Here is a 24,263-nt window from a genome sequence, read left to right as displayed (position 1 = left end):
TTGGAAAAGATCCGCTTAACAGTTTCTTAGAAAAAAAAATTATAACCCCCCTTAAATTTAGTAATGCTTATACTGTGAAGCAATTGTTAATAAATAGTTAGTTAACGACACTGCGATTATGAACAGAGAATTTTAACCTTGAATTAAGTTAGAAGACTGGAAATACCACTTACATTCTACTCCCTCCGAGGCATAAATAATATTTGACCTGTTGCAATTATAAAATGTTTAACGCAACTTCACAGAATGTTTAATCTACCACTGTTTCTAATTTAAATGCGCGAGATCCTTTCATAATAAACGAGGCTGGAATTTTTCAGCTCGAAAGGAATTTAATTCCGGCTTCTTCACTCCGAAGATGGAATGCTTATTCAGAATGTACAGTTTAGCAAAAAGAAGTGGTTTATCTTCAGAAATTTCGTGTGCTTTCGCGGTGGAAGAAAGCGGCATCTCGCCTCGCAAAATATGTTCGCTCAAACATGCATTACTTTTATGAAATTGTCCGCGGCAGCGAGCGAGGTACAAAAATTCAGTAGTACGAAATACGATATCTCGGCCGAACGCGACTTCGGAGTCCAACGAAATTGTAGCTGTCCTGGCACGCCTCGGCTATTTTAAACCGATTTTATTTGTTTACTGGAAACCATCCGAGTTTCCCACCACATTGATAAACAGACAACATTTATAACGCGCATTCCTCGGAACGAATAACCGTGGAATAAAAAAAAATGAACACCGGTAGAAGTTTGGATACTATACGATGGGAATATGCATTTCATACCAAACTTTACTTCTAACGCAGAAATGGAATGGTTTCTGTGCAATGCAAAATATGATTTTATCATTTATAAATAACAACAATAAATTTAACAAGCAAAGTGATTCACAGATAGACTAATGAAAGAGTACCAATGTATATATGCAATTTCACCTAACCCAGACAAATTATATAATAATTAGATGTGAAAATTGAAGAATGAAGGCATCTTCGGTCACGGAACAAAACTGGCATAATAGCTTTCACAGTTAGCCAATCTTTGAAGTTTTTTTAAACGATTTATGTTAGCTTCGATCCTCTGGTGTTATGGTTCAAATCTGGCAACTCAATTTTCATCCACTTCTACCAGTCCAGTTGTCTTGAAACTTTGTAGGCATGCGTGGGTGTGATGATAATACAATTTTTTTTATAAAAAAAGTCAAAAATGAAAAAAATGTATAATTCCGTGCTGGTCACGCTGGAGTAAAAAACCGAGGGGTTGAAAAAATTAGGGGAGACCGAGGCTAGTTGTTACACTTTTCAGTTTTTATTTTTTATTTTTTTTGCATTCCATTTTCAATACTATCAATGACTCTGACTTAAAGTACGTTCTTTCCTCTACCGATGACCGCTATCGCATGTAATTAAACGAAAACCATGACTTTGAAACAAGCCATTTTGAAAATCGAGACATGTTGTAACAACGTGCCCCGAGTAGGGGCTAGTTGTTACGCAATACGGGGCAAGTTGTTACAGAATTAAATTTTACGAAACGAGGCTTATTATGAGTAATATAATTATATTTTCTTGAACAAAAGTAAGTTTATTAATATTAAGAATCTGTTACAATAAATATGCAATAAAAAATCTATTTGAAAAATAATAAGAACTACTGAAATCAGTTGCACTAATTATCGTCATCCGTTTCATACGAAATGAAGACGAGAGCCACGATAGTGGCGTTCTGTTCCAAAAAATCATTTAGTGGGAAGCAACTACAGTGGCGTTTTGTCCAAAAACATCATTTAACAGAAAGCCACTGTAGTGGCGTTGCGTCCCCGAAAAATCATTTAGCGGTAAACCACTATAGTGACTCGTGGTAACTAAAGGATTAAATTAATAAATTAGTTACTAAATACAATGTAACAATATGCCCCTTTCCCTCTGTAACAACCTGCCCCTTTTCGTATGTAACAACATGCCCCTTGTCTTGCGTAACAACTTGCCCCGGTTGACACCATTGTGTATAAAAAGCTATAAGTTCATACCAGTTGGGTGTATTCTTATGTTCTTGGTGTCAATCTGTAGCTAAAGGAACACTGATTCAAACGTGGTAATATTAATTTACATACATTCATCTGTCTGTTCGGTAGAAAAGATTGAAGTAGAAAGAGAAAAGTTACTATTAGCACCGAAAACACAAAAAACTGTAATAAAGTGACAACGCGTGAACCGACTACAAACAAACTACATACACAACCGTGTATGGTTGAAACCTTAGACCATATATACCTATAGACACGGCCTGCTCTATATGAAGCCACGAGTCATAGTGAAGCAAAGATAACGGGCAAAAGTGACGTCACTTGTGGGCAAAAGATAATTCAAAATAGTGGATAGTACCTCATACCATATATACAAGTGAAGATATGTCTTTTTCTGTGAATAATTTTTGAATAATTATTAATAAAGGTGCAAACATGTTGTATAAAGATTTGCAAAGACAATGATTACATCGCATTTTCGGAAATATTTATACATCGCTGTAACTTCCATCGTTACTTTGCCCACATGTGACGTCACGTAGATGATTTAATCTTTGCGTCAAGGCAGTTATCTGAAGCCGTGTCTATAAGTATATATGGTCTAAGGTTGAAACACATCAGCCACTTCATCGTCGAAGTGATAGTCCAAGCAAAAAAAATTTAAACGGCTTTGTAACAACCCGCCCCTGTAACAACTATCCCCGGTCTCCCCTACTCAGTCATCACTAAATATAACCCATAACCACAAATCCAAACGACTTGAAATCAGCCTATGACCGCAGATAAAACTTGGACACTAAAAAGTAAAAAATAAGAAATAAATATAAAAAAACTTTTCAAGTTAAACGATTTATAAAATGCACTAAAAACTAATTCTTTTCTTTCACTACAATTTCGACGTTGTGTTCTCAGTTTAAATAAAATCGTGGTGCGGGATATTTCATAACAGGACATCGAAATTGTAGTGCAAGAAAATAATTATTTTTTAGTTTATTTTACAATTCCGAATAAGCACATGATATCATATCTTTATTTCGAACAGGTCAGTGGCAATAATCTCGCGGTGATTAATAAACGTTAACCCACGAAACAAGGCGTTACAGTTAACATTTTATTTGCGATTTATGAATCTACAAATCAACTTGCATACTGTTGTTGCAGGCGAAGGACGCCATGAACGAGCTAGAAGGCATCGATCTGACGGATCCCGATCTACACAAGGCGGCGACGAAAATCCAAGCGAGCTTCCGGGGTCACAAGGTCCGCCAGGAAGTGATGTCGACTCCTGGCAGCGAAGAGCCAAAGAAATAAGCGGGGTCCGAGGGAGGAGCTGATTTTTCGAAATCGAATCGCCGATAGTATGCCCGAAACAAATAAAAAGAGAAAAAAACACATACACACACACATACACAACCAAGGGACAAGTATATCGAACGATCAAGCAAACAACAATAGCAAAAGAAATCGGGCTTCGTCTTTGGTTAACCTTTTTCGTCGAGTCCGCTTCGTACGATCGCATACGGATCCTTTCGAGTGAACTCGCGCGGTTCCGTGGCATCTCCGCCGCGGGACGTACGCCCCGCGATCATTTCGAATCGTGCGTCCCATCGCGGTCCCCGTAAAAGCTTAGAAATCCACGCACACCTTTGAACGTAGGGCACCACCCTCTCAGAAAATCTGGCCGGTAAAACAGGAACACGTGGGGAAATCAGCCGATCCATCGAATCCTTGGATGAGAAAAAGCGAAACTGATATCGCCCTTATATTATTCTTACCCCATCCCCGTCGAGTCCGTAGCCCCGATATCTCATATTTCAAATCCCACCCGCGTCGACCATTCGAGCCTGTACTCCGAGACCCCGAGCGCTTATCGATCACACGTTCGAGTATCTGCATGCCGGTCGCGGGGACCTTTAATCGCCGTTATCGATGGTTCCCGGCTTGTTAACGCAAATTGGCATTCAGCCGACGTGAAAAAAAAAAAGAAAAAACAGAGGCCGTGACGCGGGCCAAACGAATCGGAAGATCGAGCAGGTCACCGAGTAAAAAAAGACACGGCTCGCTTTAATAAACGTCACAGACCACGGTGCATTACGTTGAATTGAGCGGCGGTGGAGCACGAACGAGCCGGGAACGATCACTCGAACGGCGTACATCCGAATTTCCCTTGGCTGGCTGGCCGAGGGCGGGGGGAGTGGATAGAGTGCGCGAGGGGTGCGAGATAAGACGGGAACGAGAACGGAAACGTAGCAAGAATAATCCCCTCGAGAGTGAACCTTTTTAATACGTTCTAAGGGTAGCGCAGCCGGCGGATGTTATTTCTCGGGCGAGGGGAACTTCTCTCGTCCAATTACGCGTGCCGTTTCAATGAAAGTCTCCTGTTTAATTAACGCCGGGCCGCGCGACAAGCGGGAACGCGACGGGCGGCGAGAGGACGGACTCTCGCGTCTGTCGTTCATACGAGACTTATCGGCGGTCAACGAAGCGCAGGGAGGATTATCGCGATCTCGCGAGCGGCCCTCCAAGTATCGAAGCGCCTCGACGCCGAGGCTGCAGCGGATTCTCCGCGCGCATGATACAGTAATAGAGTGTATTTTCCCTTGTGTAATTAATCTCACCGTGCGAAAACACCGCCGAGACTCGGCGGCCCGGCGGGGTCGGCCGTCCCTGCCGAGCGTGCGCGCCGGTCCACGCCAGGGATCGACAGGCTGACGCGAGACGCCAAACGTCCGCGTGCGATCGCTCGGAACGGGGATCCCGCGAGCCCCCGTCGAGCCGCGGGGGAGGAAGGGTGGGTGTGTTTCCGCGAACTGGAAGCTGCGGGTGAATCGATTCTCGGGGAGGAGGCGCGAAATCAGCGTAGCAGTTGCAACCATTGATAATCCACTGGAAAGTTCAACCTACCCCCGCTCTCTTATCCTTTGTGATCAACTGTACTCTCGTTGAGATCCACTTTTACTCCCTGCAACGCGGGTAGGCAAGGATATTTCTTTCTCGGTCTTATTACAATGATACTGTAAGTCTACGAACGAATTACAATCACGTGTGTATGTGTATGTATGTACAACGCTGGCGACAGAAGCGACGGAAGATATTATTCACCCAGCAAATTCATCCCTGGAAAACGGAGCACATGCCTTTGTAAGCGTGCATGGTTTGACGATTAAGCTCTGGGACTTTTGAATGTAAAGAGAACCCTATCCTCTGACATCCTTTTGTTTGTATCAATGTCCGTCGTTTAATCTTTAAATTAATCTCTTTGCGATCGCTGATAAAATTCCTGCGAACGTCTCTTCGACTCTACGTGCAGTAACGGCGATTCCTTTGTCACGCTTCTTTCAGTGCCCCCTGTACCTTCAAAACTTCTCCTTTTCAGTGCGGATTTGATCTTGGAGAATAAACGCAAGTCTGGCGGGGATAGATCAGAAGAGCGCGGGGGTGACTTCGTTGCGAAGTCTACTACTGTTTCGCCAGAAACTACTTGCTGTTAAAACTGTTACCGTGGAGCGAGGTTGTACGTTCTCGCGCAAGTGGGACGAACTTCCACTGTCTCGCAACTGAAATCGTACTCCGCGAACTCTTTTAAGCAGCTGACCCGACGACTGCGAGCAATATTCATTATCCAGCTGTCACTGACAAGTCGAAGTACGCATTGGAGCCGATCTAGGAATTTAATTGTCAAACCGTGTATTCGATCGACGGACGCATCGTTGATACTGCATTGCTCTGAAGGAGAAATCCATTTCCCTCTGTTGACACGGGACTTATTTTTTAACGACGAGATATGTATATTTTTATGCGTTAGATTGCACGTTACGGCTACACGGATTGCGTAGCTTTGCGACCCCGCAGACAGAATAACCGCGAGACGTTTGACGCCGCAGTCGGACTGCCATCCCTCTACTCTCATCTAGTCCGTTGCTTTACCTCCTTGTCCAGTTTGCTTCGATCGAGTTGGTCGGTGGATAGAGGGGTACTGGTTGTTTTTAGCAGGCCTAAAAACGCCGCGCCGCCTTTCTGTCGACGTTACAGGCACTCGTGCCCACCCCCTTTACCCCTATTTTTATCCTCTCCACCTTCCATACACCCTTCTTGTCAAGTTCCGATTGATCCGTGCAATGAGATCGTCGCGGTCTTAAAACTTGCCATGGAGGATCTATCGACTCGAAAAAGCATATGATCGACTAAGTACTTCTAGGAATTTTACTTTCAACGCTCTGGTAATTAGCACAGTTGTTGGATTAACTTCGCAATGTTCTTTTCTGATATTCAGCTCAGTATTACAAATCTTTTTAATATCTCTTTTCGTGCTGGTTACGTTAATGATTCTGCAAATCGTTTGTTCGACGACTATGGTACTTCGATTCTTCTGTTAAAGAGTAATCCGTTATCATCGTGTCTGTTATGTGGCTTCGTAAGGTTTTAAGTATATTGCATATTATATAACATTGGTTATTCACCAAACTGTCGGATTATTTTATTGTGAACACGCCCCTATGCCCTCGAATTACCACGTCGTTTGTAACGTGCTGGGTCAACCACGGTGGCTATTAAATGTGCAGCGGTAGCTGTTACCGTTTTATCGGTCTCTTTAACGACCTTACTGTTGATTTTGGTCGCCGTTTCTTTCTCCTGTAAATAGTTTCGGTATGCGTCGGAATACCTACGTTCGGAATACACTTCGTCATGCGTTGTCACGTATTTCGCTGCTTCTATTGAATACCACGCGAAATACCACCCCCAGAAACGGTGCAACGACGCGCGCAAATAAAATTCTTTGAAATTAAAAGGGGGAAACGAATCGCACTAAATTATTCTTAATATTTGCGATGCCAGGAAATTCGAGCAGTTCGCGTGTTGTCCTTTTAAAATTATTCCGAGGGAAGGGACTCGAATGGAGTCTAGATAAATTTATATATTGTACAGGATTCTCGTATCGAATAGCAACGCTTTGAGAAATATTGATTATCCCAGCTATTGCACGAGCGAAAATATTTTCACTTCGCTTTAGAGGGCCGAATGTCTGGAATCACTCTGTTCGGTGTACCCATAATCCCATTTGGGTTTCCGAATTGCTAATGCACCGTCAACCACTTGCCGTTTTAATTTATAAAAATACGCCCGCGCTAATTGTTAAGCATGTTGAATATTCAAATTTTTCGTTCCACTTTCGTTTCATTGCTATTTTACCGCAACGTTGTATTTCTTCTCTATCCGTTACCGAAGACAACCGGCACGGGGGATCACCGATTTGAATCGCTCTCCCGATTATCTGGCGCGCGTGGACGCGATTTCAGATAGTGTCGTCGTACCTCGTCAATTTTTTGATTCCCTCGTGTTTTCACGTTACCTCGTGGGTTGCCGGCTTCGTCGCTTTTAGAAGGCTAACGAAGACATTGCGATCGTCGAAAATGTCTATGGGAATCAACTCGTCCACGATAGGAAACAGACCGAGCATCCGACAACGGAGTCCGCGAAAGTAATTGTTGCGATGCATAACGAAGGAAAATGTTGCTACGCGATATTGAAAGCCGATTCACACTGGGATTCGTCGAGTCTCGGCAACGACACGCTAAAATTCTATAGAGACGACTCTAATTACATACAAATCTATTTATAATATTATATTCCTGTTATAATTAATATTTGCATGCTATAAAAACTAAGAGGCTCCTGTACGGAATATTAATTGTAATCCATATTGACGCTATATACATATATTAATACTATTAATATTGTATTTATATTATATATATTATATGTGTATAATAATATTAATATTATCAAATATATATATATACATATATATATACTTATGATCTCCGTCAACGATAACGTAAAAACAGCTGCTCTTTATTATTGCCACTTAGTGAGGATCGGCTTCATATTTTGACGAAGAAATCGTTGTTCGTTTTCAGGATTATTCGAAAACCATTTAATGAGAATTGAATAGCTAATTAGTGACGGAAGGTGTGAAATTTCGAATTGGGCATTCTATACCGAATGAAAATTCTATTTCCGAGGATTCGTCTTGGAAGTAATTGAACGAACAGAGTGCGCAATTTTATTTGCTCTGAGCAAAATTGTTATTCAACGGGTTCGTACTATTAATATATAATTAAGAGAATGTTTAAATATTTTGAGGCTTCTGTAGTTGCAAAGATGTGTCTTTGGAAATTAATGGAAAAGATTGTTGTAACAAATTATAGGCATTTTCTTCGGTATGTGACGATACCACACAGATATAGATTAGATAACGCACAAAATGTTGCGGTAATTTACATTCTAAGGATGTACCAAACAATTGTAACGTTTAAACGAGCAGTATCATGTATGTAATCTGTTTGTTTAAAATAAATACCCATTAAGTGTACAAAGAGATACATTTCGATTCGCACTCTGAAGAATTAGATTCATTTAATCAAATTCATAATTTCTTCCATTATTTGCTGGGCTACGCGCGCGTAAAATATCCATGTAGAATAAAGCATGCGAAGAAAATCATCAGACACGTTTTATTCCTTAATAATGCAAAGAAAGTGGATGCGGATCATTTTCGCGCGCTAATATTTGTATTTGAATAACCCCGCCATTTGTTCGAGCAACGTGCACCAGATGTCGCGTCAGTAGACTTAAAAATCTTCAGTGCGTTCGTGTGCTTTTCGTAGACCGCAATTAATTGTTATAATAATTGTATTACTATTCGTATATAAATATTTCCAAGTCACAGTGATTGAATATCGCTTCTTCGGCGTTATCACCATTTAATTACACATGGGAAAAAGATACTATTGCGCTTACTGCGACAGATCTTTTAAGGATGACACGGAGGCCAGGAAGAAGCATCTTTCGAGTCTGCAGCACGCGAAAAATCGCGCGGACCATTACAATATCTATAAAGGTGATTGTTTAACAATTTTACAATTCCTAACCCTGAAATCCCTACGCAATTCTATTCACTCCGTACATAACCTCAAAATCAGCGTTATGCCCAGAGTTGCCAGATCTTCGGCATTCAGCCGGAGTCTCAGGTTTTGAACCGTTGTCTCCGGCCTCAGGCAGGCACAATAAAAATCTCCGGCACTTGCACTGGTGTAGCATGCCATAAAAAATAAACTATTAAAATCTGTAACAAATTCTAATAAATTTTCGTAATACTTTTACTATTATTACTCCTTTATAAGAAGTCATTATTATAATGAATTTTAGATGTCTGTTTTCTTATTGGCACTTCTTTCTCTCACTCCCCCTCCCGCGTCTGCAATCCTCAACGAAAAATTGAAATCTCCGGCAAAAGATCAGGCCTGATCTGGCAACCCTGGTTATGCCCGTCTTAACCTTTAGAAGGCCTCGATTTTTTCATTGAAATTGTAAATTGTATTTACTTAAAATTTATGCATATATTTCACCAAAATGGCTGGCAAAGTATTCAAATACTTAGGTGGCCACCATAGTGACCAGCCCGGCCCTCTGAAGGTTAATATAAAATTACAAACGATACTAATATAACATGGTTGGTTGATGTTCGTAGACCCTGAAGTTATATTGAAAGAGGAATGTGCAAAAATGCCGTGTAAACGTTACATGACAGTCGGTGATTGTGCGTTTGGTCTCGGATGCAGGTATTCCCATTACACGCCTCCTATGATATGGGAGCTTCAACGTCTCGGTAACGATTCTAATTATCCCAAGCAGAAGGTACATCGCACGGTATATTCACGCAGTCTTTGTTTGCAGTTCACATGAAGACGGAATCGAGGCTACACGCGATGCCTAAGAACGGTTGGCCAAATCCTGACGATATTACCAAAGAGTATTTTGAGAACAGTATGAACCCAAGTAGCACAGAGGAACCCAGTTACCCTACATGGTTCAAGCCGTTAGAATTGCACGACTACTCGAGGCTGCCACCGTCGCTGTGGCCTATCACACCGGAGAGCCTGGCGGACACCTCGACATTTAAAGAATGGGGTTAAGAGTTCCACGCACGCCGAACTATGACTTAAGTTAAATTTAAAAGCCCCAGGCATCGGCGAATAATGAAAATACGCGGAGGATGTAAATAAATCGGAATGTACGCACTTTTATGAAATAAAGGATTGGAGACCCTTTAGAATGGTAGCCTTTGTGCAGAACGGAGGTGATCCTCATTTGATAAGAATAAATTTTGATTTACCAGCGGCCGTAGCCGTGATGGAAAACACCGGTTTTCGTTAGATCATCGAAGTTAAGCATCGCGGGGCGGTGTACTGCGGAAAGATGGGAGACCACGTTTCTTTCTCCCGGTGCCGCTGCTGCTGCTGGGATCCGAAGGTGAGAGGAGGGGGAAAAAATGGGACTAGTTCGTTGGGCAATATAAGCAAAAATAAGCTTGAAACGCGCCCATTCTGCTTAAAAGCACAGGAAAAGAATAAAACATAAGTGTTGATTTCTCGCTAAATAAATAATAACATTTGATAATAGTTTGCTTGCTAGCCGACTCATCGGTTCGCTAGAGGAGTATGAATCACGCTCGGCGCCGCTCGGCTCCCGTCGGTACCTCTCGGGTCGACCATCTGTCCTCCGTCATCCCCTCCACCAATCGGCGGCCAGAAAGGCGAGCACACAATGAACCCCACTACACCGGCGCACAGTAGCGAAGCACCCGTTGCCACGATAGTTTGGCGTTACAGCGTCGTGTCCGGCGCGCCGCCGTGTCGTTTCGATTTGAAAGCCTTGCGTTGTTCGGTGTTCGCTCGCGGTCCGAGTTATCGGCGATCGCGATTATGAGATTGACTCGCTCCTGTGACCCGTGTGAATTCTCGTCGGTGTGCCAGCCAGGAGGCGTCAGAGGTGTTTGAAACTTTGCAGCGCGTCGGCACGGTGGGGACGCCGGCCCCTCGATCCGCCGACTGGATTTTCGATCGCCGCTTCGGATCATCTCGATCGCGCCGGTGAGTTTTTAACAGTGGCACTTTTCTCGAGACCCACCTTTCGCTGTCAACCGAACCGCGACAGTCTTATCTCATAATAAAACGTGAATAAGCTGATTATGCGCCGAGGCGACACGTGATTTGCTCGACAGCGAGCGGCTCTGGCAGAGCAACGATAGAACAGAAGTATAGGGTATACGATATTATAGGACGAAAGCGTGCAAGGAAACGTGAAATATTGCGCAGCGAATTCCTCGAACACCTGTGGAGTTCGAGGTAAGGGATTCCGCTTCACAAAAGCGCGGAATTGTAAACAAAAAACAAATGGCTCGTGGTGGTGTTCAACGCGTTCGCGTGATTTTAACCTGACAGGCGTGATGTGTCATTCGAATATAAATCGGTACGTGGTCACTGCCTCCGGGTGTCGCCTCGGTTATGGGGGGGGGGGGTGATTTAAATACAATAGATTGTCTTCGATTATCTTTGCGCAACCGAAACAACGTTACTGTTAGTAACAATACAGTAGCAGGTTGTTCGGAATAGGCTTCGATTCTTTTCACCGTCAAGTGTGTGCACAAAGAAATTTTTTTGGCTCCCCATGAAAGTAGGCGCCATGTTAGTCGTGGGAATGTTTGCCATGCGAATATTTGCTCCGAATTATGGACTGGCAATTAAGGAAGTCGTTGAAGGAGCACATTATACGTGTTTGCCGCAATCGCAGTTTGTTAGTAAAATCATAGTTATCGATATGTAGGTAGACTCGACGCGCTGTCGTTGTAATAGCAGTTGGGTAGGCGATAGTGCTTATTTCGCGATGACTATGCGCCATGGTTTCTCGCGTAAGCGGTCTTAAAAGTTGATATTCACGCTTCGTTATGACAAGCGGAATCGGTTGATACTCAGGCGTGATGATAGCCTTTGATAATATATGCATTATCGCGGATGTGATAACGTATTGAGTATTGAATTGATTTTCCTCGAACGTTACTACTGTCACTTTCATTCGCATAACGCTTGACAGGAAAGTTTTTATTAAACGTTAAAACTATCAGGGGTTGAAAACAGTTGTGATATCGGTTTCGGTTCTCGAAACAGTTAGAAGAACCGAAATAATCTGGAAACAGTTGCGAGTGACAAAGGTTCTGGCTTAAATCCGTTTCGGTTATACGGTAAACTGTCGCTGTGGGCTGCGCCACTACCACTAATATCAATTTAACACTTAATTTAATGTATTGTTAACGCTAACAGTGTCGTCTCGTGGACGAAAAGGCCAATTGCTCTGAAATATAGTTCTTTTTGTATTTAATTATGCTCGCCACTAGCTCAGGAATACAACTGACTCTGGCTAGGGATTGCAAACCGGTAAATCGGTAAATCGGTTTGAAGTTTTTTTTCACTGATAACGTAGTAGATGTCGACGGAATTATGCGCTATATATATGCGCTACATTGCTATACATACAATTTTCACCGGTAATTCGTCAAATTTTTACCGGGAATTCGATAAATTACGTATTTCTGGATATTTACCGGTAAATTACGTATTTCTCGATATTTACCGGTAAATTACGTATTTCTCGATATTTACCGGTAAATTACGTATTTCTCGATATTTACCGGTAAATTACATATTTCTCTTTTACAAATATTTCTCGATATTTACCGGTAAATTACGAATTTTTCGATATTTACCGGTAAATTACGTATTTCTCGATATTTACCGGTAAATTACGTATTTCTCGATATTTACCGGTAAATTACGTATTTCTCGATATTTACCGGTAAATTACGTATTTCTCGATATTTATAGGTAAATTACGTATTTCTCGATATTTACCGGTAAATTACGTATTTCTCGATATTTACCGGTAAATTACGTATTTCTCGATATTTACCGGTAAATTACATATTTCTCTTTTACAAATATTTCTCGATATTTACCGGTAAATTACGTATTTCTCGATATTTACCGGTAAATTACGTATTTCTCGATATTTACCGGTAAATTACGTATTTCTCGATATTTATAGGTAAATTACGTATTTCTCGATATTTACCGGTAAATTACGTATTTCTCGATATTTACCGGTAAATTACGTATTTCTCGATATTTACCGGTAAATTACATATTTCTCTTTTACAAATATTTCTCGATATTTACCGGTAAATTACGTATTTCTCGATATTTACCGGTAAATTACATATTTCTCGATATTTACCGGTAAATTACGTATTTCTCGATATTTACCGGTAGATCGTGAGAAATACGTATTTCTCGATATTTGCCGATAGATCGCGAGAAATAGTAGCGCATATATGTACCGCATAACTCCGTCGATATCTACTACGTTATCAATGAAAAAAAGCTTCAAACCGATTTACCGGTTTGCAATCCCCAACTCTGGCCCATTGGTCTTAAACCCTCCGACCCAAAGAATCGATCTCCGCGTGTGTTTATAAGTTCGCCGAGCCTCTGTATCTGGAGTCTCCCTTTTCAATACTTAATTTACAAATGTTGTCTTTCATTGTGGTTCTTTCTGCATCGAATGAAGTTTTGAAAAGCGGGACTCCAGATACAGAGGCTCAGCGATAAAAAAATTTATAAGCAAATAGATTTACCATTCAAGAATGCGACATTGTTCGTAAATATTTTGAAACGTGCGATGCATACCCGATGCGTAACCGACACATACATTACTCGTATAAAACCGTTATGGAACCGATATAAAATCGGTTCTATAGAACCGTAACCAAAATCGATATAGGCAGAAATTTTGGTTCCTTATAACAGTTATTCAGAATATTGGTTCTTCGCAACTGTTCCAGTCAGAACCGATATGTAACAATTTGAAACAGTTATTTTTCGGAACCGTTTCAACCCCTCAAAACTATGGTATAAATTTTTCTAATTAGTTAACAATAACAGAAAATCTATTGAATTTATATTTACTAAATATTATTAAGTATATTTAGTTAGTATTCATATAAATGAATTTATATCACACATTAATCACGTAACAAGTATATTCATCACGCCGTTATTAAATACATTTGTTACAAACCAACAATCCATACCGAATTTCACAAAATTTGAATAAATCGACGCTTCAAATTCTTCTTTCAACCATCCGCTACAGCAGTAAAGAAAAATATTCTTTCGAGACTTCCCTTCTAAACAATATCGGAACAAATCCACTCGCCACCGTTATCTAAACCTCCGTTCCTGTATTCCAAAATTAATAAATTCCCTGAAATCTTTTCCTCTCTAAAAATTCGCGCACGCCACGGAGAGAACGATTGCAAAATAGGTTGTTTAAACCATAACCACAGATAAGGGAAGCGGACTGAAGCCCCTCGCGCGATAGGAGGAGCGTACTTACTAAACGTAAACGGCGAATCGTGGATATTACATCACTGATATCGTTTCCGCGTGTAGTGGGCGGCGCGAGGAGAGTTGTGCGTTGCAAAAAGGTTAAATGTAGTGTGACGGGCTGGATGGCAACGACCTGACGTCCAATAGACGGGTCTACGGTGCGAGTCCCGTCACGATTCTCTCCCCGGAGGTCGTGACCTTGCCGATATGGGGAAATAATGGCGCGTTCGGCTCGCAACAAGGAGGATCGTCCCTGTGAGTCAGTTTCCCCGATCGATTTCACGCGTGCACACTCTTGGCCGGTCTATTGTCGCGTACCGCGCACAATGGACTTGTCTATTTTGGAGCAGCTGCGCAACCCTCTTTCGAACAATGCCCACGGCGCACAGAGTCCGCGAAACCGGTCGCTTTTCGATCGCCGCTTTTCGTCGGTGTACGCGCCGGATTATCAGACGGCAAAAGCTAGGCACCGCGCGATCCACCATTTCGATAACGCTTGTTTATTTGTCGCGATACTTGCGGGACAACGGCTTCGGACCTTCCAAATTGCCCTCCCAGTGGGTGGCGCGCGGTGATGTAAGAACGGGGTCGAGGCATTTAGGGACACGTAGTAGTTGTTCAGATAGAATATAAATGTCTCTGGGTGAACGTAGACGCGTAGATCGATCTTGATGGAGGCACGAGCAATTTATCTTATTAGTGGAGATTAATTGATATTTACAGTTTAATCAGGTCAAGATGTGAAAGGTTCGCAATGTAAAGTAACGTAGTACCTTCCAGTGGCGCACTTAGGATTTAATCTTGGGCGCAGCCAAGTTGAACTGATACAAATATTTTTAGGAAAATTTATTTAACGCAATTTTTTTTAATGCAAATTTAATAAATTTCGTTAGGTGATTAGAAACATTTATTTTAAGAATAAAATCCAGTTTTATTTTCTTTTTACGTAGCCCCTTCTTTGGGGGTACCAGGGCCCTTCGGCGCCCTCTGGGTGCGCCACTGGTACCAACTACTGGGAGATTCAGAAAATTAAACAATTTTATTAGAGATACATTTTTATTGTGAATGCCCCAATTTCTGCTCATTTAAGAAGTTACTCGGCACTAAGAAGGTGTAAAAAAATTTGTTTGTGATGAAAATTTGCAGAGTAATTGATTAATTCTTTAATAATAAATCAACCAATTCAAAAACTATTTAGGAAAGATATTTCAAGATGCTTAACTATTAGTAATTTGTAGTTAAATACACTGCTCTAAATGTCCGTATTTCTGCTCACGAAAAATAGCGATGTACGTATAGTGCCTATCCGAGATATAGTGACTTAGGTGTGAAGTCCTTCAGCGGGGTCTTACCCGACACCCTGCTGAGTACTGGCCGCTAAACGTGGCCCCTACTACCTCTTGCAGGACTGTATTTAGAGAAGACCAGGACAAAACCGAGGCCCTAACAGAAAATAAAACAAAAATTGAAGATACGGTTTATCATTATTAAAAGACATCAATTAAGCCTTGATTAATTATTATATTGATTCATAAATTCTCCACTACTGTTCTAATGCAGTACATATACCTTACTAAAATGTATTTGTATTTAATATGAAACAATTTTCAATAGCCAGTAGGAAAGCTTAATTGATCTCTTTTAATAATGATAAACCGTAATTTCTGTTTCATTTTGTGTTAGGACCCCGGTTTTGTCCTGGTCTTCTCTAAATACAGTCCTGTAAGAGGTAGTAGGAGGACACGTTTAGCGGCCAGTATCCAGCAGGTTGTCGGGTAAGACCCCGCTGAGGGACTTCACACCTAAGTCACTATATCTCGGATAGGCACTATATTTCTACTCACCGTTTGTACCAATTTCTGCTCACATAATGTGTTGCCTTTTCAGGTAAAAATAAGTTACATATTTTATGGAGATGTTTTACAACGCAACAGTAAAGCATAAAACAATGATAAACCAAAAATAAAACGCCTTCGAATAGGAATAGAGGTTACAGCATAAATTGAATTGTGAAGTTATGTTACTAAAATTTTGGTGAGTAGAAATGCGGACATGGCGGTGATTCACTTGACCCTAAACCTAATCACCTGTTTTCTACTTAAAAAAATTAAATATAGTAAAAATATCTACATCCAGAGCCCAATGCGGTATCTATTTTTGTTATTAAATAAGAACTTTTGCTGCAAAAACTATTTTCTGCCCAATTATCGAATACCAATAGTGACTAGAACACGGTCAAAAAATCATGAGTCTCATTTTAAAAGTTTTTCGTTGCTTATGCTGCACTTTGATTACCCACAAGCTCGTGCCACAGGAACAAAAGTACGAAATGGGCAGAAATGGGGACATGAGCAGAAATTAGTACATTCACCTTACCTACCTTTTTTATCCCCAAAAGGTTGATTTGCGGACCTGTGTTCACTGGTTATTTATTTGTTTACGTTTTGGCCACTGTGCGCTCTAGATTTTTCAACCCCTTTCTTAGATCGTGTTCTTATATCGATAGTTGTAGATCCCTATTTATAACTGCGATAACCTCAGCTGATTTATCAACTAATTCAAAGAAAGAAGTGAAAAGAATTCTCTACACTAAAACGAAATCAAGTTCACGAAGCATTTTAGATCTTCAGCGACGGTATTGCGCAAAAGTAGGTACGTGACATCAGCAGGTTCCTTCGTCTCGGTTGTTCCTTGCAGAGACGGCGATAGATTGAATTTTTACCGCACTACGTTAGGAAGTACCAAGGAAATAATTACTGAATATAAAAAAGCGCGCTCGCGACTAACGAGGCGTTGTGTTTCAAGTCATTGAATTTTATTGTATTACATGCTAGATAAAACTTATGATAGAGATGTTCTATTACAAGCACTTATCGCAATGCTGCGTTAGAAAGGAACATCGGGCGTGGAAAGTGTTGTTTAAATTAGTATCAATTAATCAACAGCCGGCACACGCAATTAAGCATTGTCTCCCGCAAACCTACCTACTATTTAGCTTCTTAAATTAACGTAATTAAATCACCGTAAAGTAACAGTTAGAGATAGGGGCTAATTACTACGTACTATTAATTATCCAATCACCTGGCATTGCTACTGCTCAAGCGGACCTTATAAATACCTAGAATACAGCCTCGATCAACATGAGAAATCTAAAATATAATCCCAGCCGATCTATCGATCAAGCGGAGATAATTCAAAGCTAGCTCGAAGACGAGGACTACATTGCTCCGAGTCGAATGATCTGAAATCGAATTCAATTTCTCGCATGACGTAGGCATGGTAAATTCGTTTTCCTTCGACAGGCGCCGGTATCTAATCGACGAACAATCGTCACAAGGACAATAACGCGCAGCAAGCTTCGCGGCGGCTCGATAACGCGCTGACTCCGGCTCTCGATCCCTATAACGTTCAAGGAAACCGAGTTCCGCAGATTTAGCTCGCGTCGTAGCCTCTAGTTGCGCCCGAGTACGAGCTGCTAAAAACGAGCCACCCAGCAATTTAACATCATTTATTTCTATTGCCTTTATGTGGGTCCATTGCGTCACGCGATTTCTCCGTCCTTTATCGCGCTGCAACTCACGTCGGCCCCGCGCGCGCAAGACGATCGTATCGCAGCTTTTACGAGGGGCCAATCGCCGAGCAATTTTCGAAATTGCCAAATATTGAGATCGATGGCCGGCACCAGTTTAGCCGAGACCTCGAAACGGTCTTCCCGGATCACTTCGCTCCTCACTGACTGAACGGCGCGTCACCGTTTCGCGCGACTTGATACGAGATCGATCCGTGGCTATCGTAATTGATAAGCAATCGGTAATATTTTACTCCTCGTGGCTCGACGGCTTTGATAATCCATCGACTGCGCTTGGATTCACGTTCTTCGTGTTGGTGATGTTTGCAATTGTCGATGGGAATTATTGATTTTTTTATTAATATTGTGGGTTCGGTGTGAGTGGGAGAGGTTTGTCGGTTGGAAGCAGGGATCGAATGGCACTGTATATTTTTATAAATAAAAGTTTTCTAGGGTAGATGCACCATTTGTGGCTAGTTTAAGGTATTGTACCAGTTTTGGCCAGTTCTTAAAAAAAAAAGGAAAATTAAAATAGGACGTGTACAGGTATAATGCCCACTGGGCCCCTTTTATTTTAATACCTTAAACCCACCACCGTTATAATCGTGTATCAAAAACTGCACGCATATATACATATATATATATAAAGTGTAAGCGTGATACATATAATACTGTCGAATAAAAGATCATGGCACGCGGTACGTAACGCCATCGAAGAACAAGGCACGATCGACTCGAATGATCTAGATCACTCCCGTATAAAGAGGGAGGGGATAGGGCAGCAGGGCACCCATGGCGGGAAACGTAAATCTGTTCAAAATATAATATTTTTCCGTGTAAGCAATAAATGTAACCTTATATTTCTGGCGGTATATTAAACAAAATATTTATGAAGTGTAATTCTCCACAAAATAATGATCTGCAAGCAGCTTAAAAATGAGGTAATTATACACATGGCCAAAAACAGTGCAATGGCCACAAACGGTACACCTACCCCACTGAACATTTAACTCTTAAATCATTTCTTTTCCGTTTCAAGCTAACTTTGTACAGTGTATTTTAATTCTGTCGTGAATGTTCAGGTTTAACAGTTATTTTGTGTTTGATTACTAAAAATTCTGAAGGGTCATATATTTTTTAACAGATATTGTAAGGTGAAATATAAAAGTTGGAATTATTTTTTTAATTAGCATTATTTAAGGATTTGGAAGCAGAATAAATACAGAAGTGAAAGCAAGTTGTGATTTTTATATAATTGTTTTGTTTTACTAACAATAAGAGAACATCTTTGTAAAGAGAAGTGAGATCCCCATAAAAAACTTAAAAAAAAGTAAAAAAATTACGCCAAAAAATAGAAGAAAATATACAATATAAAAAAAAGATGTGATATCAAAATGAGCTGCAGGTACATAAAGGTGATTTCCAACTGCGCTTAAGATGACCCAACTGCATATACACAGCTAAAATGCTGTGTTCATACATTCCATTAGTCATATCGTGGACATTTTAATAATGTGCAGATAAAATGTAACATCCAGACATTTGCCTTGATGTCCGCGGCCTGGAATTCAAATACTTGGCGTGGTCAGGCAAGGTATTCTCAGGTCATCAATACCCATACCCTCCCTCTCACAGGCTTTCAGATAATTTGTCAATTTAATCAATTTAAAACTCTAACAATATGAGCACATTTTCATTATATTGCGTTTTAAAATAATTTTAAGATCATTCATCGGCACCCATACCTTTCCTCTCACAAGCTTTCAGCAGATAATTTGTCAATCTAAAACTCTGTCAATATGAGTACACTTTCATTATTTTATGTTTTTAAATAATTCTTATTCATCGACACCTTGACCTTTCCTGGCCACGCCAAGTATTCGACTTTTTTGAATGAATGAACACAGCATTTTACACAGTTGGGTCGTCTTAAACGCAGTTGGAAATCATCTTGATGTACTTGCAGCTCATTTTTATTTCACATCTTTTTTATATTGTATATTACCTTCTATTTTTTTTTGTGATTTAATTAACAATACTCTTTTCCGTCCTCGACTTTTTTATGTACTTAGCGTAATTTTTTACTTTTTTTTTAAGTTTCTTATGGGGATATGAATAGATATTTATTTTTCTTAGCTTTAACACGTGTGAATGAAGTAGTGTCGAAACAGATGTGTGCTGTGTAGGCTACTCTAGAGTTCCTTGCCCTAATTTTGCCTTTAGACATGTGTCTTCATCAGCTTGAAATATACGCAGAAATATATACTCCAAAAGCAGAGTTACGAAATTACTCGACAGATGCTCTAATTTCTTTGTGATACCCACTATCTCTAGGTCACTTTCCTCCAGTTCTCTGTCGCATGGTTCACTGTTGACCAAACTTTCTTGTAAACCATGATCTACCAGCTATATTCTATACTTGGTCTACAGAAAAGGAACTTGAAAATTGCTTCTGCCAGACTTACATAATATAATTGTTCGCAGCCTCAATTTGTTTAAGCGATACACAACTTAAGAAATATCTAAAAATTCCTAAAGTCTACCACAATAAGCATACTTTCCTTGTGATAAATATGACACAGTCATAACGTTGTACGAACGTAGAATGGCGAACAATGGCTGCTCGAGGGAAGTAGGCACATAGTTTCATAGTCTCTTTTATTACGGAGGAATGGCAAGTTCAAGGCGAAGCAGTGAAAGGGAGTGACAAAGTAGAATGTTTGCAAAGGGTGAAATCACAATCGTTCAGGCATTCGAAAAATCCCAGTTGGTTCGGGACATGCATAGCCTGGGAACGGTACACGCAACGCGTCCCGGAGCAGCAGCTAATAGAATTCGCCAGGCGGCTTTGTTTCCGCTTTTCCGCGTTTCGAATAGACGAGCGTGGAATTTCACAAGCTTCCTCGCGCGGGAAGCGGCTTTGCAAGAAGTTTACGCGCTCTTTCGTTTAAATAAACCACTCGCGGTGTTTCCCAGCGACGATTTTAGAGATGTCAGAGCAGAGGCCTATGAACGCGTTGCGCAACAAGTGGTTACAGATCGACGTCTGCTCTCGAAGTTAACGACCTTTGCTTCCCACCATGTGATAATAGAGCTTATTGTTAGTGATTCCGTGCAGTCTAGGAAACTCGGCTTCTGTTCGCGATAGAATATAGAGACAGTTTAACAGTGGGTACCTTGGCAGTGGATGCAGGGTCCAGTTTGGCCTGTAGTCTATTTCACTTTTCATCGCTTATCCTCGTTCACGTTTCGGAATAACGAAATTGTTATTGTCTTGTTATGTCCTTAGAGAAGTAATGCTAATAAATAAGTTAAGTCATTTGACACACGGAGGGAGTGTAATTGTAAATTGTAATTAATGTCGTGAACCCGAGGGGGAACGAATTCGAACACTTTGTATGAAATAAACACGTGTTTATTAAATAGCGTAGGTATTGGTGATGACTCGACTGTACGAAGTACCAGAGCTTCCTAACTCTTGATCACGGTTTCGAGAAGAACGTAGACTAAAGGGAGGATACTATTGGTGGTTGCTAGTGCTGAGGATGAGGGAATAGGAACTAGGATTGGTTATTGAGTGGGGGTGGAAGTGGTGTTTGGAGAAGTTGGATTGTAACGAGGACGTAGGAAGGGGCCTGGGGACCTACTGCCTAATCCGCCTCTTTTCTGGCAAGTCACGTACGCTGGGAAGGGACTAAGGTTTTAAGGGGGCATACCGAAAAAATCATTTTTTTTTTATTTTCTACTAGTTTAGGATTTTGGTGTCCCTATTGGGAAATACTGTGAGAGCGCCATCTACTAAAGTAAGCTCTGTAATCGGGTGAATCGCGTTACAGGACTGGTGTCACACAAGTATTGAAACAGTGCAATAATGTTTTTGTCATTAAATAGTCTATTAAATTTTATAAAATCGATCATCAAACAGTCGAAACTCCCAATACTGACAATTGCATGCGACAGCTAACCCGATTAGACTGCTTTAATTTTCGCCACCAGATTGCGTAGCGGAAATAAGAAAACGCCAATAATATTAAGGTGAAATTCGTAAAACTTCGCGAGTTATGTCCGGACTTGGTTACTTCCACTAGGGGTGATAGTTACACTTGTATAGATTAAACAAATCTTTGGTATCTTCGTTTCAAATGACTAGGACGGCCGCAATTCGTGCGCCCGGTGTTTGATGACATGACCTGCGCTACGACGTGTAACTTGTACAATTTTCAATATAATGCATTGTAAAAAATTGTGTTGATAGTTCAAACACTACTAAATATGTGTGCAAAACCCTGCCCTGTAGGTGCGATAGGTTTTTTCAGAATTAATTTCCAAATATCACCTTCAAAAACGAGTGTCTCGATAGCCCTAAAAAAGGCCTTTTTTCAAACGCAAATTGTAAAGTGATAAATAACAGTAGAGAGAACGTTTTTGTCTAGTTTTAATCGTTATTCTATGAGCTTTAACGCCAAAAAAGAAAGGCCTAAATATCTCTATGTACATAAAAGTTGTGAGTAAAAACGTAAATGCGTGTACTCGGTGTACCGTTTGATGGTGAACATAAAATCTCGAAAACCGCTCCAACGATTTGGATGAAAATTTAATGAGAGATGCAGAACACCATTCCCTACGATGTGTCGGGAGCAGATTTTCAAGAAAAAAAATAGTACAATTTTTAAGTTGAAAAATACGATTTTATCGATTTCTTGTATTAAAACTATTTTTTATCTTTTTTAAAGAATTTATCTCGAAAATCTGCTCCCGTCACATCGTAGGTAATGGTTTTCTGCATCTCTCATTAAATTTTCATCCAAATCGTTGGAGCGGTTTTCGAGATTTTACGTTCACCATCAAACGGTGCACTGCATACACTCCTTTACGTTTTTACTCACAACTTTTATGTGCATAGAGATATTTAAACCTTTCTTTTTTAGTGTTAACGCTCATAGAATAACGATTAAAACTAGACAAAAACGTTCTCTCTACTGTTATTTATCACCTTACAATTTGCGTTTGAAAAAAGGCCTTTTCTAGGGCTATCGAGGGTAACCTACCCCTTGAGAGGGTGACGTTGACCAGATGCGCAAAAAAGGGAAAGTCGCGAAGTAGATATCTAACGCTATCAAAGTTAACGATACTACTTACGAGGGGAAACAGAGGCTTTGTTCCGTAAGAAAGAATTCTTCTGAAATTTATTATCACCATCAGTCTATTCAATTTTAATATTTAGGATATTAATAGTCAGTAGAGTAATATGTTCGTCTCTCTACGAAAGATAGCATGGTAATTGAATAAATTTTAATTCCTACGCTTAATAGGCAGTTGTTGTGGAGTCTTACCATCTCCATTTAATCAAATAGTCCTCGTATATTGTAACTTATCCCAGTTGAGGCATAGTATGAAGATTGATAGGGTCAGCAAGGATTCAATGTGCTTCTGCACACGTGTTTGCCTCTGTAAATTGCGTTTCGACCAAAGGTCAATCCAGTCGATATAATATTTGTCTCTTGCCCAGTGGTAGGCAACTGATCGCATTGACTGTTTCACTTTTTTCTTCTTCTTTAATTTCTTTCAATAAAGCTAACACCGTGCAGAGGTCTTGGCGCATGTTAGACGAATTTAAATTAACCACACCTTGCGTACACTGCGAGATCAAATTAATCTAAATTAAATTACAAATGATCGAATAAGTGGAATATTTAAACGCCAACAGGAGCGCAGCTTTTCGAAGATTCATTTACAAAATCTGGTCAGATCATTCCTCCTCTCATTCGGGGTTTGTGGGAGCATGAGTCTTCTAAACCGGTAGAAGCAGGGAATATTCCAGGGCCCGTTGATAATGTGTTAATTTGAACACTGCCGACCACCCTCTACTACTTCTTTCTTGCTCACGAGAACCCGCTGCGGTAAAATCTGTCAGTAACCGTTATCGTGCGGTTTCGGCTCTTTATGGAACAGGTTTAAAGACGAGACGCCTTTGCTCCCCATCGGATGCACATGCACACGCAGTGGCTCGTACGAAAAATCGTTCTCCCGCCTTGCTTGCGTGAAATAAGTTACGTAGGGTAGGGCGCATTTTGCGGTATAACCGAAATCATGGACACGATACGGATTCGTACGAATAAAATTCGAATCAAAAGCTGTGTAAAAGCCTTGATGGATCTTCAGAGTCTTGCTCTGCCTCCGCGTATAAAATTCAATTGATTACAGACACTTGAATTCACAGATTTCTCAAGCTATATAATCACACGATTTCTAATACACAATGCGTTTCTTAACCATACAGTGCACACGTGGGGCCTGACAGGCCCAAGTGAACAGTTCTCATGATATTGAAAAAGATTCAGATAACGATGACCAGTAATGTTAAAGAGATATTTGTGCAATATTCCATT

The 24,263-nt window shown here is 40.6% G+C and overlaps 3 protein-coding genes across 3 annotated transcripts in view; all 3 read left to right on the top strand.

Annotated features, from left to right (window-relative positions):
- Igl (IQ calmodulin-binding domain containing protein igloo) overlaps positions 1–8,399 on the top strand; it is a 149,297-nt gene extending 140,898 nt beyond the window's left edge. Inside the window, exon 4 of the mRNA XM_076820833.1 lies at positions 3,184–8,399. Within this exon, the coding sequence (XP_076676948.1) occupies positions 3,184–3,333 (150 nt within the window). The 3' untranslated portion in view covers positions 3,334–8,399. The remainder of the gene's footprint in view (positions 1–3,183) is intronic.
- A 241-nt stretch (positions 8,400–8,640) lies between these two features.
- LOC143373505 (zinc finger matrin-type protein 5) lies at positions 8,641–10,141 on the top strand. Its single transcript, XM_076820840.1, has 3 exons — positions 8,641–8,923; positions 9,554–9,691; positions 9,760–10,141. The coding sequence occupies exons 1-3, from the start codon at positions 8,797–8,799 to the stop codon at positions 9,996–9,998; spliced, it is 504 nt and encodes a 167-aa protein (XP_076676955.1). The 5' UTR covers positions 8,641–8,796; the 3' UTR covers positions 9,999–10,141.
- A 500-nt stretch (positions 10,142–10,641) lies between these two features.
- Positions 10,642–24,263, top strand: part of LOC143373478 (uncharacterized) — a 140,402-nt gene continuing 126,780 nt past the window's right edge. Inside the window, exon 1 of the mRNA XM_076820785.1 lies at positions 10,642–10,955. The gene's annotated coding sequence lies outside the window, so the exon portion shown is untranslated. The remainder of the gene's footprint in view (positions 10,956–24,263) is intronic.

The sequence above is a fragment of the Andrena cerasifolii genome, chromosome 9 (assembly GCF_050908995.1).
Source record: "Andrena cerasifolii isolate SP2316 chromosome 9, iyAndCera1_principal, whole genome shotgun sequence".
In the NCBI taxonomy this organism is placed as follows: Eukaryota; Metazoa; Arthropoda; class Insecta; order Hymenoptera; family Andrenidae; genus Andrena; species Andrena cerasifolii.
Note: the sequence above shows the minus strand (reverse complement) of the source record. Positions and strands in the feature narration are given on the sequence as shown.